Genomic DNA, 18,143 nt, shown 5'->3' with positions numbered 1-18,143 from the left:
GCTATTTCACAGTTCTGAGTCTTTTATATTATGAGTCCTTCAGTGGAATAACTTTCCCTGGTACTCCTAGTGATCTCCTACTTATCCTTCAAAGACCACAGTCAAGCATTGTCACCAGGTTTTGCCTGGTTTCTCACTCCATTCCCAGCCTATCACCCTTTTGCTACCATGGCAGAGTTGACCATTATTCTGTGAGTTCACCATATAATTATGTGTATACTGCCATTATTTATTACACAATGAATTGAAATATTTGTTTTTTGTTTGCTTCTCTTTCTAGACAAATCTCCTTGAGAGTAAGGAGCCATTTTACTAATCTGTGACTCATCTTCAACACCTGGGGTAGTGCCTTGAACAGAGCAAGGGCTCCATAGGTGTTTGTAGAATGAATGAACAGTTAGATTAATTTCAGCAAATATTAATTAGTGCATCTTCTGTAAGCCCGGTGTTATACTTTAAAAAATGTTTTTTAAACATTTATTTATTTTTGAGAGACAGAGACACACTGAGCATGAGTTGGGGAGGGGCAGAGAGAGAGGGAGACACAGAATCTGAAGCAGGCTCTAGGCTCTGAGTTGTTAGCACAGAGCCCAATATGGGGCTCGAACCCACAAACTGACATCATGACCTGAGCTAAAGTCGGATGCTTAATCGACTTTTAAAGCCAAATAATAAGTTTTGGATGATATGTTTTAGATATCACTGTAGTTGACACTGGCTATTATGTCATATAGTTTTAAAGAGATCTGAAGAGCAGGGAGGAGGATGGTTTGTAGCTAGTGACTTAATATGATAGTCTGTCTGAATATCTTGGTCTCTTCCTCATTCCTGTACCATGTGCTTGTTACAGGCTCATCCATTCATTCTTTCCCTAACCAAACTGTACAAAACTCGAGAAGAGGTTTCATGGTTTTATGATGATTTTTCTCCTGGCTTCCTATCTCCCTCACTGTCTCCATAGCTGCCAGAGAACTCCATCTGAAATGTAGATCTGATGGTTTTACTCTTCTCTTCGTGACTCTTCAGTTCTTCCTTTCCATTCTCCTCTATGTCAGTCACTTTCATAGTCTCCCACTTTACCAAATTTAAGACCTCGTTCTTAGTCGGACTTCTTTTAGACGTTTGTTGTCACTAACAGAACTGTTCTAACGTCCTTTTTTGCACCTGCAGCTGATAACACTCACTATTCTCTATTCCAAGCATATTGTTCCAGAGGATAAATATAACAACACATTGGTAAGTTTATGTTAAGTGAGCCAGTCTTCTCCAAGCATCTGCTGCACAGGCGCAGAAACAGAGAAGTGCTTTGGCTATTGGCTGCCAGGGGAACAGAAGGGTTGCCACAACAAACTCAGCAAACAACCCCAAAAGTCCCCAAGAAGCATAAACTCATGCTGCTGGAAAATCAAAATTAGTAAAGGACTGTGCATTTTTGATGCTGGATCTTAGATTTGTCCGCTACATTCCTATGGAGAGATTGGACTGTTTTCTGCAGCAACTGGACCATCTTTAGAAGAGTACATTTGAGAGTCACTCAGCTTTTGAAGGAGTTTGAAATCTCCCTGGTTGCTTTGTGGTGGAGTTGGATTATGTGCTCCTGGAAGCTTGGTCTTTTGACTGACACTGATAAGGTCGGTTCCAAAGAAACCCAGCATCTTCTTTGCCCTGGCGCCACTGGGCCCGCCACCCTCCTCCCCCCGCCACTCCCTCTTCCTCACCCTCCCTTCTCTGCCACCTCTCTATCCCTTACTTGAACTGGCTGCCAGAGTTCACAGACAGCTGGGCAGAGAGTGGCTAAATGTGCCCAGCTGCCCGGGAAGCTTGGCGGCCAGGCCGAGGGAAGGAAGCATCGGCTCTCTTTGAAGGTTGCCTGCCAGTGAATCTCAGGCAGCTGGACTTCAAAGGGGGGACCGCTGGGCTTTCCCTCCCGTCTAGGCAGGTCATTCCACAGCACTGTGCTTCCGGTGTTGGCACAGTGGCTTTCAAGTTCTTCTTCAGTTAAAGAGCTGAATGGAAAGCTGCACTTGTGTTCACATTTGTGTTTCTGATGTGATATAAATGGTCGAAGATCCTCACCCCTCTTACCCCATACTTAAGAGTGAAATGGAGGGAAAAGGTAACATCATACAAAGGGCAGCTAAGGAGATCCACAGCGGTTAGCAGTATTTCCTCATTGCCAGTTGTAACTTGTGTTATTTACCAAGTTTTTAATTGCTTCAAGGACTCTTGGTGTGATCGTCTTGAGTAAAGAACCTATGTTTATGGATTGAATTAACTAGTGACCTAGAATTGGGTTTAGCCATGGACAATGGTTTTGTTTGTTTCCAGAAACCTGTGTAGTGCTCACCTACCCCCCTACACTCTCTTGTTGTACTTCTCCACTTTTCAACTTTCAAATTTCTTTGGTGTTTGGGGTGAGGACTGGCCTCGTAAGGAAAGAGCAAAGGTCTGCACAAAGTCTAGCCCTATCTTAGTTGCAAAAGGGGGTCTGAGCAGAGGGAGACTGAAGTCAGAGGAACTGTGGGATTGTACGTGTATAGTGGTGGATAAGAGTGTAGGCCATGAGCCAGTGCTTGGGTTCAAATCTTGGCTCCCACTTAGTGGCCACTTGACTTGGGCAACTGACCTTACCTTTCTGTACTGCCATGTCCTTCTGGAAAGTGGGGATAATGATAACATTTAGCTCATAAGGCCATTAGAAGATTCAAGAGGTTAATACACAGCACACACTTAGAATAGTATCTAGCCCACAGTAAATGCTCAGGAAATATTAGCTATTATTATCATGTATCGGAACTCATTGACTGGAACTAGAGGGGGGTGAAAAATCACTGGCTTCTAAGTTTTGCTCCTCCTTTATGGATAAAAGACTACTAGTTTCTGCCTTAGATGGAATTTGTAATACAATACAATCCCCCCCCAAATCCCTAATAGTGTTTTTTTTTTAAATGTGTTACGTTTTTTGAAGGAGAAAAGTTACTTCATGTTATCTACCCACCCTCCCCCCCAACTCCTTTCACTGCCTTTCGTGGGGATATAAGGACATACAATTCATTCATTATAGTAATGGTACTGTAATAATCTATACAAACCCAAAAGAAGCCTGGTAAAACAGGGCAGCATACATATATGCATATGTATATTACATAGAAATACATAAATATAAAATATATGAATAAAAAGAGATGTTTTAGTGAAGAGTAAGAATTAAGGTTTGAATTTTTGCTCTGACAACTTACTAGTCATATGTCTTTCAGTAAGTCACTTTACTAAGCCTCTGTTTTCTTGTTTGTAAAGTGAGGTAGTTACATACATCTCAGGGTATGCGTATCTCAGGAGGCTTGTTTTAAGGATGGAATTAAAAATGTACATTTTACTGAACCAAGTAGCAGCACGTTCAATAAGTGTTCCTGTCATTATTGTTGCTATTGCCACCACCATTAGTATTACAAGTTAAATTATTATTGAATCACAAGGAAGTGTTTAGTTTATGTACAGTGAATTTTGTTCTCGCTAGATCAGAGGTCAGCAAATTGTGGGTCAAATCCAGCCTGCCGTTTCTTTTTGTAAATAAAGTTTTATTGGAACACAGCCTCATCTATTTGTTTATATATTGTCTGTGGCTGCTTTTACACTACAACAGCAGAAATGAAGAGTTACAACAGAGACTGTAGTCCTCAAAGCCTAAAATATTTACTGTGTGGCCTTTTCCAGAAAATGTTTACTAACTCTTGCTCTAGATACTGTATTTCCCCAATTAAGGCCCAGAGAATGTTGGTTCTATCTGTGTTAGTAAGGACTGTTTGAATAAAAAAAAGTTCTTTAGTCAAGTAAGCATCAGAAATGTTAAAGAAGTTGAATTATTCTAAGATGACTATTTATTTATTTATTTTTTTAATAGTTTATTGTCAAATTAGTTTCCACATAACACTCAGTGCTCATCCCCACAAGTGTCCTCCTCCATGCCCATTCCCCCTCCCCCCACATCCATCAGTCCTCAGTTTTTGTCAGCATTCAAGAGTCTCTCATGGTTTGCTTCTCTCCCTTTCCCCCACCATTTCCGCCCTTCTTCTCCCCCTTGTTCCTCCGTCAAGTTCCTCCTAATCCTCCTATACGTGCAAACATATGATATTTGTCCTTCTCTGCCTGACTTATTTCGCTCAGCATAACACCCTCAAGGTCCATCCATGTTGCTACACATGGCCAGATTTCATTGTTTCTCATTGCCATGGAGTATTCCATGGTATAGATAAACCACATCTTCTTGATCCATTCATCTGTTGATGGACACTTAGGCTCTTTCCATGTTTTAGCTATTGTGGAGAGTGCTGCTATGAACATTGGGGTACATGTGCTCCTATGCCTCAGCATTTCTGTATCCCTTGGGTAAATTCCTAGCAGTGCTATTGCTGGGTCCTAGGGGAGTTCTATTGTTAGTTTCCTGAGGAACCTCCACACTGTTTTCCAGAGGGGCTGTACCAGTTTACATTCCCACCAACAGTGTAGGAGGGTGCCCGTTTCTCCACATCCTCGCCAGCATCTAGAGTTCTCTGATTTGCTCATTTTAGCCACTCTGACTGGCGTGAGGTCGTATCTCAGTGTGGTTTTGATTTGTATTTCCCTGATGAGGAGGGATGCTGAACATCGTTTCATGTGTCTGTTGGCCACTAAGATGACTATTTAAAAGACGCTGGCTTTTAATACACTAACGCGCATTGTGAATTTGCAAGACAAGGGCAAGAGTTTGCAAATAAACTCTATTTTCCCAGGCTTCCTTGGCCCCCCACCCCCACCTCACCCCTGGAGAGAATGATGTTACACAAAACATCCTCTGGGAAACCCTGCTGTTAGGCAATTTCTGGAAGGACTTTTTTCTTAAATCATTCTTGGTAATTTAGGTGATATCCTCCTTTAGAAACCTACAGAATATCATATGAGATTTTACATTACCTCATTTGTTCCCCAGTAAAAATGATACTTTGCTTTAAGTCAGGGCAGTAAAATATATCAGCTATTTAAGTGTTCTAATCAGATAATATCCCCATCTTTAAATGGTCCTATATGATGTCTCAAGATTATAAATGGAATCTCAAAGTCCAGAGTTTCATTTTATGCTTTCTTCAAATTCTAAAAGCTTTGGTTTTCTGTAGGGCTTTAACATTTTTTGCATCCAGTCTTCTGAAGCATAAATCTAGAGTGACTAACTGGTGTACCCACTCTTACAGCTAGGGTTTATAAGAAGGGAGATTAATGTGAAGGTAACTTGTGCTTTGCCATAAGGGGTTTGTTTTATAGACTAAAGTAAACACCTTGAATTTCAAGTTGCAAGCACATAGGGAGCCAGAAGATTCCAGAGCAGTGGCGTCATATGCAGCCTGTGACTCACACGTCTCAGTGGCTGAGCTTTCTCTTGCAGCCGCAGCTTCCAGCTGGTCGTCAGAGCCCTAGGTAGGCCCACACTGCAGTCACCTGCCTTGAGATGACCCAACAGGCATGTCATTGCAACACTGTCCAGTTATGAATGAAGGCTGGCTAGCTCTTTGCCAAACACAGTTGGAAAATAAATGCTAAGTCATACCTGTTTTCTGAAATCACAGTGGTTGCAACAGTGAACCTAGACTAAGATTGGAGAGGCCTGCTGGAGAGTTCAGCTCCGGTCATAAATGTTCGTGCTTGCCCATTCTGTCTCGGTCCCTGTCTCTCTCTCACTTGTAAGCTTCCCCATTAAGGCAGAGGCCAAATCCTTGTCATTTTGATGCCTTCTAAGCCTGGTTTGTAGTGGATGCAGCAAATGTTTTATGAAAGAATAAGAGGTCTTGTGTATGTGTGTCCCTTTTGCAACTCGCAAATCACTTTGAGAACATTCCATGTGGTCTTTTCATTTATGTATCTCACTGTTGTATGTATAATAGGTCCTTGGTAAATGCGGTTCATGCTGTAAATGTGGGTTCTAAAAGTTTCATTATCACACTTTTATTTTATGGGGCACGATGAATAGACTTTTCAGAAACCTTTGACAGATAGTATTGTCTTTTGACTTTAAATTATCTCTTTTAAACAAAGGAAGGAAGGGAAGGAGAGAGAAGGAAGGAATGAGGGAAGGGAAAAACATCTTGGCTGGAGCATAATTATCTCTTTCAAAAAAGCTGGAAACTTGGAAAACTGTCAACTTACTATGAAATATATTATTTCCTTGAAACATGCTCAAGTTCTGAGTTTCATTTGCTGTATTTATTAAGTTTGTTCCTCTTGTAAGCACCATAATATGTGATGTATAACATATACTGTTCCTGGAGACTCACTGGTGTTCTTGGAGTTCAGATGTGCCTGGGAAAGAAAGAATCTAAGGCTGACCTACTTGAAAGAAAGGATCACAAATGTGGGGAAAGAGCTTTTATCTAGTAACATAAAGAAAAGTAGCTTAAACGCAATCCTCCCTTCCATGTCCTCCAAGAATGAGCTGTTTCTAAGCATTCACTTCTCTCACTTCAGTATTGGCTGCTGGAGCCGTCTTACTCAGTATCCAAGAATATATATAAGAATGGTTGCAACTGGCTGGAGCCAGACTACAACTACCTAGAGATAGTAGTGATCCCAAGCGACCAGAGCAAGGATCAGGAGACATGGCTAGGGAGAATTCTTGCTCTCACAGGCAGATGCAGAAAGGCGAGGGAGGAGCATAATGATTATGTAAAGTATAAGATATGATCAAGTTGAAGAAATTTTAATTATTGGATTTCAAGACTAGTTTATGATGGATATTATTTGGTAGAATGCTGAGGTAGGGGAGAATGAATCAACCTTCTTTAAAAAGGTATGCTTCCGTAGTAGTATCATCTGACTTATAATAATGCCCAACACATACAATGTTTAATATCTGTCAGGCATTGTTCACATCCTTTATATGAGTTAACTTTTGCTGCCTAACAAACTACCCTAAAACTTCGTAACTTCAAACAACAAACTTCTATTGTAGGTCAGTTGGGCAATACTTCTGGTCTGAACTGGCTAGTCTGATTTCTCCTGTGTTCTCTATTGCATCTATAGGTAACTAACACCTGGGTGGTTTAGGATGGCCTCACCCACATGTCTGGTTCTTGGCTAGATGTCAGCTGGTGCTACAGGGATGACTGGGCATGTCTCTGGTCAACCAGGAAGCTAGCCCATGATTTTTCACAAGGTGGCTGGCTTCCAGAAACAATAAGAGAGCAAATCCCAATATATAGGCCTTTTACAGTTCTCTGCTTGTGTCTTGTTTGCTAGTGTCCCCTGTTAGCCTTCTCTGAGAAGCAGATGCTAAGGCAGCATTAGATGTGTAAGAGATCTATCTATTGCCAAAACTTCTGTAATGGAACAAGCAAGTGAGGAGTCAGAGGAGGCTAGAGGCTACCACATGGGATACATGTGCAACTCCTATGCAGGAAAGAAGGAAGGTAGGAGGGAATTAGGGTTGGCTAGGAAGCATCTAGATAGCAGCACAGTTCTAGCAAAGCTTTGACCAGACCAGTGGGAAGCCCTTTTGCCAGAATCATCTCAAGGTTTTATTAATCTGCTCCAGCTATGATCTGTCATTCAGCACAACAGCTACAATAGGGACTACTCCTTGGTTAAGTCTGCAGTCAGCAATCCCTTTGTGGAAGGACTAGGAGAATTATTGCTCCTCTGAGTAGCACTGTCCTTTTTCTTACGAATCTGGCTATCTGTGTAGTCAGTAGGCTCCTGATCTGAAAATAGGCTCAGATATGGGAACAGAACAGATATGACCTTTCTTGGGGTGACCACCTTCAGTCTCCTCTGTTCACCTCTCTTTTTTGATGGTAGAGGTTAAGCAGTACCTATGTTGTCTGCCCATCTCTTCTGCCCCCTTAGGGATGCCATGTTCTGCCAACATTCTCCACAGCTCCCTCCATATCAAGCCTCCCTTAGCTGTCTCTCTGCCTTCCAGTCATTATTTATATTGTAGTAGCTGCAGCCTTTTGATTTCTAGTAATTAAGTTCTGCAATCTGGCTATTATTACTTCAGACCTCATCATCCCTGTGGATGTCAGTGGTCTAGCTCCGTGACATTATCCTTGGGCTGCAGAGGAGAGCTGCCCCTGAACTTGGTGATGCTGACTCGCTCACCTGTGCTTGGCCTTGGTGAATGGTATTTCTTCTGGGCTCTCCCATGAAAAGTAATAATCTGTGTTTTCTAGCTTGACACAATATATCCATTCCAGCATGCCCACTTCCCCCAAGCCTTTTTAGTCTTTTTCTGTGTCCTCTGCTAGGGCAATCAGGGTGTTTTTATTTCATTCAACATTGGCTATCACATTTCCAGGCCTCTCACAGCATCCTAGCAGCTTGTTTGCCCAGTCCCCTGGGACCCTTTTCTAAAAATCTGACCCCCAAACCACAGTATCCTGCTTATCTAGTCTTACACCAAAGCCCCCTCGATTAAGCATTCTCACAATTTAAACTCAAGGCACATCAAGGCTCCTGCCAATAGCTGCTAGCTAATCTTGTATCTCTTTTGGTTATAATCTCTTCCCTCTTTTTAGCTACTTCCCCAGCTGAGTAATCCTGGGATTCAACCCTAGTTATTGGGCTAGCAGCCAGGAGAGGAGGAGGTAGGGGCAGGTCCTCGTGGGGGAAAGGCAGTTGTAGCATTTTCTAATACAAAGGAGTTTCTAGCTCTTATTAGGGCAAGAGTTGGCCACCTTTCTAAGCTGTGAGGGTTCTAAGGGTGGCCTGGGATGGGGTTGGGGGTAGTCTGCAGATCCAGCATTCTCTGGGCATCCATCCAGATATCCTGTCCTATGTTTCAGGGTCTCAGGTTTTCGCAACTAGAGTTCTGACCCTAGGATAGCAGACCTGGCTTCGCTGAGCATTTAAATGTCTCCGGAGCTCTGTAAATCTAACTACCAAATCTCTTTAGTTTGTTGCTCAGCTGTGTCTGTTCTTCCACTGCAGGACATGAGGGTACTAAAGTTGGCCCTCTGGCTCTCCCGTGTATCCTTAAACTGTTAATGGCCCTCAGTTTCTCATTATCCCTCTGTAGGGTATCAGTACGACCTAGCAGTAGCCATCCAACATGATTACCTTTGTAGGCATTGCTCCTCCCATATTTTTTAGATGCCTAAAACATTGTACCCACAAGGACACTCCTCTATCCCATGAAGTTTTCCCAGGTCACGTAGGAGTTGAACCAGTACCAAGTGCTGGAGTTTATCTATACCTCATAGTCCACTTAGGACAGTGTCCTCTTTACCTACCAGGCAGTGAATGAGCCAGTCCCACATTCCTATCTTAGCTGTTGTGTTGTTGGGTCACTCTTAGCACTACTTGTGTTAGTCTGGGCCCTCCAAAAACATACACCAAGACCACAATTAAACATACGAGACTTACTGGGAAAAGGCCTGTAAGGGGAAAAAGGGAGGGAGCCTGAGAAATCTGGAAATCTGAGAGCATGATACAGGTCATACCTCTGTGAAAGACAGGAAAGAAAGGAGTATTAAATGTCTATTCAATGATGAATGGATAAATAAAATATGGTACATTCATACAATGGGATCTTATTTGGCAATAAAAAGAAATGAAATACTGATACATATCTACACCATGGATGAGCCTCAGAAACAGGATGCTAAGTGAAAGAAGCCAGGTACAAAAGATAGCATATTGTATAATTTAATTTATAGGAAATGTTCAGATAGGCAAATATACAAAGACAAACTAGATTAGTGGTTGCTTGGGGTTGAGGGGTTAGGGGGGAAATGGAGAATGATTGCTAATGTGTATGCGGTTTCTTTTCGGGGGTGATGGAAATGTTCTAGAATTGATTGTGGTGGTAGTTGCCCAACTCTCTGAAAATACTAAAATCATTGAACTGCATACTTTAAGTGGGCAAATTCCATACTATGTGAATTATGTCTCAAGAAAACTGTTATATTAAAGGAAAAGAAAAAAAGAGGACTGTGCCAAAGGAGTCTTAGACTATAGCACAATGTCAAGAAAATTTCATTCAGATTAATTAGGAGTCCTTTATCCCTTGTGCTCAGTCATTGGCTGGGAGCAGCCTTTGGAAAGCCTGGCCAAGTCACAGAAGCAGGGAAAGTGGCATTCAGTTTATGCAGTGGGAGGCATAAGAGGCACACATTTTGATGAAAAGAATAGCAAAGTTGTATTCTAAAGGAGTGTGCTACACTTGCATAAACTCATTAAATTCTCCCAACAACTAAAGTAGATACTATTATTATTATTCTCATTTAATAAATGGCATAGGGAGATTAGTTAGTGCAAGATCATATGGGTGGTAAGTGGTGAAGCCTGGAGTTGAACTTGTCAGTCTGGCTGCACAGTCTGTGCTTTTTATTATTATGCCATATTTTCATACAATGTATCAATCCGAATATTATAGAATCAGTTGGACAGGTCGTATTGTCTGTTTTTCCTCACTAGAATGAAGGCTTCATGGGAGTAGGGAATGGCAAAACATGTTCCTATGACTGTTTTTATTCTTTTGTATATTTTCTCCTCATTCTCTTTACTAAGTCTCCAAACTCAGAGAAACAGGAGCAAATTATGTTCAGTCTAGATATACATTTATTCTGTTTTTCAATCTTGCCATTTAAAACATTCTGACATATTTTTAATCCCAATGTAACTGTAGCATGTAATTGAAAATACAGAATTGCTTGGTTATCACTAAACTTGAAAATAGATCCCAATGAGAAAGAAATTTTATATCCAATGGGGGGTCCTAGGACTAGATTTGAGAGGACAAGTGTTAGTAAACCTCATTTATTAGAGAGTCCAGCATTTGCTTCATCTTGCTCTTGGAGTTTGTGTTTTGTTAGCATAGTTGCGTTTCAGCAACTTTCTGAAAAGAGGTACCTACTAGTGACTTAATCTGTATGTGGCATTGACAAGCAGGGATTTAGTTGGTCAAATATAACACAGGAGAAGTTAGGGGTGGGAAGATGTGTAAGGAGAGTTATTTTAAAAATTAAGAAACCAAGAAACAGAAAGATTAAGCAGTTTGGCCAGGGTCAAACTCAAATGTATCAAATTGAAAATTTAGGTTAAGTCAGCTTGGCTGTAGGACCAATATTCTTTCTATTAAATTTTTCTCTATTTTCAGCCCAGCAATTTATTTAAATTCTTTCATTTAAAATAGTTTATTCCACTGTCTCTATTAATTACACAACATGTTTTGATCATTTTGAGGGCTGTTGTTCCTCTTGCATTGACTAACACACACTAGAATGATAAAGGTACTGGGATCTGGGCAGCCCCCGGATGTATGTACACTCACTGAATGTTTCGATTATGGTTAGGATTTCAGGAATGGTATATTTAAGACTTTGTGGAAGACGTCGTATTTTTCTTGGAGATTCTGGCAGACTGCATTAGAGAAGAAAAACTAGAATTAGCATAACCACAGATGACAGGACCAGGACCCATAAGTAGATGCTGGAATTCTAGGAAGGAGCCTTGGACCCAGTTTAAAGTGTTCCCAATTAGAGCCACCCAGAAATGGATGGTTTTTGCTTATAATGTAATGAGTTTGTACTGCCAGAGGCTCCTGACCAGCTGCAAAGAGAGGATGTAGGGACATTTGTACCCGCTGGAGTTTGTACAGTATCTCAGGAGAGGGCCTTTAAAACTAGCATTTGTGCCTGCACTTTCCGGCAGTGAGCACATGTGAGACTTGATACTCTCCATATCATAACATAAGGCACTCCCAAGGATAGGAAATGTATAGAAAGGAGTTAATAATCTCCGTTTCCCATAAGAACAATGTTCTTTGCCTCGGATGATCATAAAATCAGTTAAAGGAGAAGTCTCAGTTTTAGATTTCCCATAGTACTCCAGAAGTGTTTTTAGTCAGGTTGACTCTGTTTCCAGAGTGTGAGGGTATTTATCATTGTTACTGTCCAAGTGTTGATATTTTACAAAAATTTAAGATCCCCTCTGGCTATTTTGTTTCATTAGAAGAAACTTCTGTTACTGGTTCAAATGAAGTTAATAATTGAGCACTTTTGACATAAAATCTGTGAGCTCTCCATCTCAAGTGAGGACATTTTGCCTCTTTATTTTATTGGGTTCTTAAAAAAGTTTTTTTTAAGTTTATTTATTCATTTTTTGAGAGAGAGACGGGGATAGGGAGGATCCGAAGCAGGCTCCATGCTGTCAGCGTAGAGCCCGACACGGGGCTTAAACTCACGAACTGTGAGATCATGACCTGAGCTAAAACCAAGAGTGGGACACTTAACTGACTGACTGAGCCACACAGGTCCCCTTTACTGGGTCCTTTAAAAAAGGAAATGATTTAGAAATTTTGAGTGCAGTGTCTCCTTCAAAATCTTAGTTATTAATATGTAGCCATTTGTCACTCTAAAAGACTATTGCACTGAGGTATAAATTGATACAATAGAATCAATAGAAATAGAGGAATAGAAAATAGAAATAGGGCAATAGAAAATATGGGAAGTCACAAAAACAAGGTGAGGCTTGTTTTGTGGCATATATTCATACATTTTGCATTACAAATAATGAATTGTAGAAGTTTCAAAACACCCAACCTCCAATATAGTGGTTCTTTAAAGTAGTACCTAAATGAGGGCACCTGGGTGCTTCAGTTCAACTCTTCATCTCAGCTCAGGTCTTGATCTCGGGGTCATGAGTTCAAGCCCCATATTAGGCTCCATTCTGGGCATGAAGTCCAAAAAACAAAACAAAACAAACAAAAAAATAAAAAAAACAAGTAGTTCCTAAATGAGGAGACCTAAAAGCATAAAAGTATGGTAGATGAATATTGGGTAAAGTCCTTTCTTACTAGATTAAGGCAAAATCCTGGGGCGCCTGGATGGCTCAGTCGGTAAAGCGTCCGACTTCCGCTCAGGTCATGATCTCACGGTTCGTGGGTTCGAGCCCCGCATCGGGCTCTGTGCGTCCGACTTTGGCTCGGGTCATGATCTCATGGTTTGTGATTCGAGCCCCGCGTCGGGCTCTGCTGACAGCCGGCTCAGAGCCTGGAGCCTGTTTCGGATTCTGTGTCTCCCTCTCTACCCCTCCCCTGCTCATGCTCTCTCTCTCTCTATCAAAAATAAAAAATTAAAAAAAACATTAAAAATTTTTAAAAAAGAGGAAGCAAGACCAATTTAGGGAACAGCAGATTTGCAGTTCATCTCACCCCTGTCTGAGCAACAAGGATGAGAGTTAGATTGTCCCAGAGAGCAACCTGCTTGCCACTGGGCTCATGCTGAAGCGTGTCTTGGATTCCATACCTTTTAAGGGTCTGTATCCCACTTTACTGGTATATGTGTATATACACATATGTGTGTATATATGTATTTCTATGTTCAGACATTGGCATTCAAAATCTCTTTTGTCCTATTAATAATAAAAAGTGCACATTGATCAGTTAGTTGAATTATATGTACTTATATATATATCAGTTTTGTCTTTTCCTTAAGAATCACAGAGCTGTCAGAGACCCTAGAAATCATCTTGTGCAGTTTGTTTATTTTACAGAAGATAGACTTCTGATCTGGAGAGGCTCATTTGTCCCTAGTTGCTAATGTGTGACTGAACTAAGCCTAGATTTCCTATCTCCTGGTCCTGGCCCAGTGCTTGTTTTACTGTACTGTACCACCTTACCGCTCCTGAAATGATGGGTCATTAAATATAAACAAAACATTTAAAACAAATAAACAAAAACTAAGTTGGGGCACCTGGGTGGCTCAGTTGGTTAAGCGTCTCACTTCAGCTCAGGTCATGATCTCATGGTTCATGAGTTCGAGTCCCACACTGAGCTCTCTGTTGTCGGTGCAGAGCCTGCTTCAGATCCTCTCTCCCCGTCTCTCTACCCTGCCCACTCTCTCTCAAAAATAAACATAAAAAAAATAAGTTAATTTCACTGAGAGGCCAAATGTGGGTACAGACTTGATGGTAAACTGTTACCCCTACAGTATCTTTCAGAAGTTTTATTTAGAGTTTAGTAGTTGATGACTTCTTGAAACATGACCAATTGGGAAATTTTCCTAATCGAGTTTGGTAGCAAAGTTTTGTTTTTCTGAGGAACAAAATATTCCTAATCTATGTCCACATGTGTCCTGAATGATCTTTTTAAAATAAGCAAACCTAGTCATGTTTTCCTCTGAGTAAACTCTATTAAACAGCTCTCTTTGATAAAGTCTAAGTCCTGAACATGGCCTACAAGGCTCCTGGTGACCCAAGGCCCTGCTCACACCATCCCCTCCCCTCACATTTCCCTCGAGTCAGGGCTCACTTCTTTTAGTTCTTTGACTGCGACCAGCTCTTTTACCTTTATGCACATGTTAGCTTTTCTATTGCTTCCTAACAAATCACCAAATGACTTAAAAAACCACCAATTTATTATTTCACAATCTCATCAGGTAAGATGTCTGGCGTGGTGTGGTGGGATACTCTTCTTTGGGTCTCACCAAATTAAAATCAAAGTACTAGCCAAGGCTGTAGCTCTCATCTGGGGCTCAGCATCCTCTTTCAAACACCCTGGTTATTGGCAGCTTTCAGATACCCATTTCCTTGACACATCTTTAGAGTCAGCAGGGACATGTCCGACACTTTTTATTCTTCCAGCCTCTCTCTGACATACTCTCCTGTCATGTCTGTGTGGCTTCCTCTTCTGTCCTCAGCCAGCAGGAAGTTCTCCTTGCAAGGACTCATGTGACTCTTTCAGCCCCACCTAGATAATCCAGGATAATCTCCCTATTTTAGGAATAGCCAGTTAGTAACTTTAGTTATACCTCAAGAGTCCCTTTTGCCATGTAGAATGACATATTTATGGGCATGACACTGGGGGTGGGGGCAGGAGGAGAGTTCGTAGGGGTTAAAAATTCTGCCTACTATGACACAGTACTCTCGTTCTTGCCTCTGCATCCTGCTCCTTCATCTGCTAACTCATACCTTCATCTACTGGGTCTCAGGAGGTTTTCTTACCCCTTCCCCCCATTCTCAGGGTTAGATTAGGCATTGCTCTTCAGTGCTCACTTAGGACTCTTCACATCCCCATTGTACCACTTGTCACTTGGTATGCTTATCTGTATTGTTTGAGGGGACTGTCTGTCAACTCTCTGAGGGAAGAAGCCATGTTTATCTTGACACATTTGCATTTCCCTGCTTAACATTATGTCTGCCATACAGTTGACGCCCAGTTAAAAACAAAAGTTGAATCAGTAAATTACTTGTACCCATGAAAGGTGGAAGCATGATAGCCGTGTTTAATACAAATTTCTAAGACTGTCGGAGGAAAAGAGAAGACAAATTTAACTCAATATTTATAAATTATTAGAAACAACAACAACAACAAAAACTCTAGCCTGCATTTGTAAAGTACTGTATGCCTCATTACTGTGCTTTTAGTGGAAGCTCACTGACAGAGTGTCAGGGATATTGCTGGAAGCTCTGGTTTGTGATTAATTCTTGTTCAGGTTGATGTAAGACCAAAGGAGATGAGGTCACTTGTATTCCTATACCTGTGGCCCCCAGGAGAGTCCTACATCCTGTTGTCACTAGTAGTGTCCCTGTCCATTCACTGGAATTTTCCAGACTGGTACATCTGGGATAACTGACTCCCTAGTCCTTTAGCCTAAGCTGGTTACTGAGTCACAACTGAGTGACAGGATTAGTATAGTCGAGTTACTTTTAAAAGTCGCTAACTGTGAAGAAGCAATATTAGGAGTAAAAGGACTATTAACGCACATCCTCAGAGAAGAAGTAGTGTTTAAGAGCAGGCCTTTTGGGTTACATACCCAGCTCTACCACTTGCCAGCTCTGTGACCTTAGATTAGTCTCTGGGGTTCAGTTTCCTCAACTATAACATGGAGATGATCATAGTAGAACCTTTAGATTGTGAGAATGAAGTAGGCAAGACCATAGAGGATGGAGTGCCTAGAGTGTGATAAGCCACGCGGCAGGGTTACCTCTCCTCCTCCTCCCCCACAACATTATCCTACAGGCACATCCAAGAGAATTCAAGGCCTACAACCACATGCACAGTGTCTGGCATTCCTGTACTAGGAATACAGTCATATATATACATATATATATAAAACAGCTCCAACATGGAGCTTGAACTCAGAACCCTGAGAACAAGATTCGCACACTTTACTCAGCCAGCCAGGCAGCCCTACAATGATACATTCGATTTAGTAAATAACATGTTCACTTGTAATTTTTATTTATATTTACTCTTTCAGATAACTATAGGAAATTGTCCCAAGAACTTTATAAGAACTGAATACTGTGTTAATCTTGTGTTGCCCAAAACTTCCTCAGGCAGTTTGAAAGATGGGACTTACTTAATCTCTTTTTTATTATTAAAAGCAAATGGATGCTTTTGGAAACCATCTGAATTTTTTTCCAGAATAAAGAAAAGTATAGTCAAGTAAAATTAATATTTTACATGTATCATTTTCTGGATCATAGAGTAAAATACTCCTACCACAGAAATGTTCTTGTGTGAATTCAGGTGAGATGTTAATTAACCCTTTGCTTGTCTTTGCAAATAGGTTCATCCTAAGTTCCACTATAAACAGGCTCATGACCCAGGCACAGACACTTCTTGTGTGGCATTTTCCTATGATGGCAATGTCCTTGCTTCTCGTGGAGGTAGGTTAAAAACTTTCTTTTGGCTGTATTTCTATATATAAAATGATGATAATTAACTCTAATAAATATTACATTAATATCCTAACAATTAGTAAAGATAGCTGTGCTTTTGTTAATATATGTTTGCCAGTCTGACTTCTTTTTCAGTAAAAAGCATATCCAACTTGGCAAAATTGTTTTATTAGAAGATATCAAGTAAAATTTAGAAAATATGTACTTTTTTGCCTGAGTTTTTATTTTAACTTCAAATTCCATTGGAGTTTGAAGCCTCCAAGGATGATCTTTCTCTCTATTTTATGTAGATGATGTTCTACAGTATTTCTGTACTATTTTTTAATTTAGAGTCTTCTGTTTGCTCACCGTTAATTTTTTTTTCAGTTCAAACACTATAACAATTCAGTTTAAAAAAAAGTATACCTGAATGTTATTTATTTATTTATTTATTTATTTATTTATTTAATATGTATTTATTTTTGAGAGAGAGAGAGAGAGAGAGAGCAGGGGAGAGACAGAGAGAGAGGGAGACACAGAATCCACAGCAGGCTCCAGGCTGCAAGCTGTCAGCACAGAGCCTGACATGGAGCTTGAACGCATGAACTGTGAGATCATGACCTGAGCCGAAGTTGGACCCTTAACCTACTGAGCTAGCCAGGTGCCCCTGGGTGTGATTTTTTAAATAGCTACATAGTTTTATGTGACCATACTATAAGTTTACTTATCCGCACTCATATGGTTGAATATGAATTGTACCTTTTTGCTGAATCTTTCTCACATGGATAAGCTAAGTGTTGACAGGAGATAGGAGGGCAGCTTATGAGTAAAGCGTTACACAAAGTATGGGACATGACTGAGGATCTTCCTGGAGGCCCATTTGCAGGGAGGGAAAGAAACAGCAGAGTGAGTAGGGAGTACTCCCATGTAACATGGGAGCCATGTTACAGATGGCTTTAAATATCAAAGTATTTAATCTTTATTCCATAGGCTGAGTTAATCTAGCAACACTACATTCAGTCATACATTCATTCCATCAACTACTATATTATGTTGAGCAACTACTCTGAGTTACCTTTATGCGAGGTGCTGAGTATAAACTGTGAACATCAATAACAGAGTTCCTTTCCTAAAAGAGTTTGCAATCTGTTGTAGAGAGTAGCGGGAGTGAGGAGGAGATGGAGAGACATGGCACAGGTTTTGCTCATTACAGCCACTCCATGCCTGTGTGTCTTGGGGACGGCATTCAGATGCTCTTTCCTCTGAAAAAGTCTCTCTGTTATACCCAATGTACCCTCATTTACGTAATTGTAAAAAATCAAAGCCCATGTATATGTATTTTCTATTTGTGGTATGTATGGAAAAGGTGGGTATTTATAAAATATGTATTTTGGTTCATCAATTCTAACCTATTCAAGTCCTGAGATGACTCTTAATTAAAACTATATATGTACTTTACTTACAAATAGTGGCTTTTACCCCAAGAGTGTGTATCTGAATCTTCTGGGAAAGTT

At 40.7% G+C, this 18,143-nt stretch overlaps 1 protein-coding gene across 1 annotated transcript in view; it reads left to right on the top strand.

The window, feature by feature from the left end:
- Window positions 1–18,143, top strand: part of WDR70 (WD repeat domain 70) — a 272,504-nt gene that overhangs the window by 203,603 nt on the left and 50,758 nt on the right. Inside the window, exon 11 of the mRNA XM_077763475.1 lies at window positions 16,539–16,638. Coding sequence (XP_077619601.1) covers window positions 16,539–16,638 — 100 coding nt within the window. The remainder of the gene's footprint in view (window positions 1–16,538; window positions 16,639–18,143) is intronic.

This window comes from Crocuta crocuta, unplaced genomic scaffold (genome assembly GCF_008692635.1).
Source record: "Crocuta crocuta isolate KB4526 unplaced genomic scaffold, BGI_CrCroc_1.0 scaffold4, whole genome shotgun sequence".
NCBI classification, from domain to species: domain Eukaryota; kingdom Metazoa; phylum Chordata; class Mammalia; order Carnivora; family Hyaenidae; genus Crocuta; species Crocuta crocuta.
Note: the sequence above shows the minus strand (reverse complement) of the source record. Positions and strands in the feature narration are given on the sequence as shown.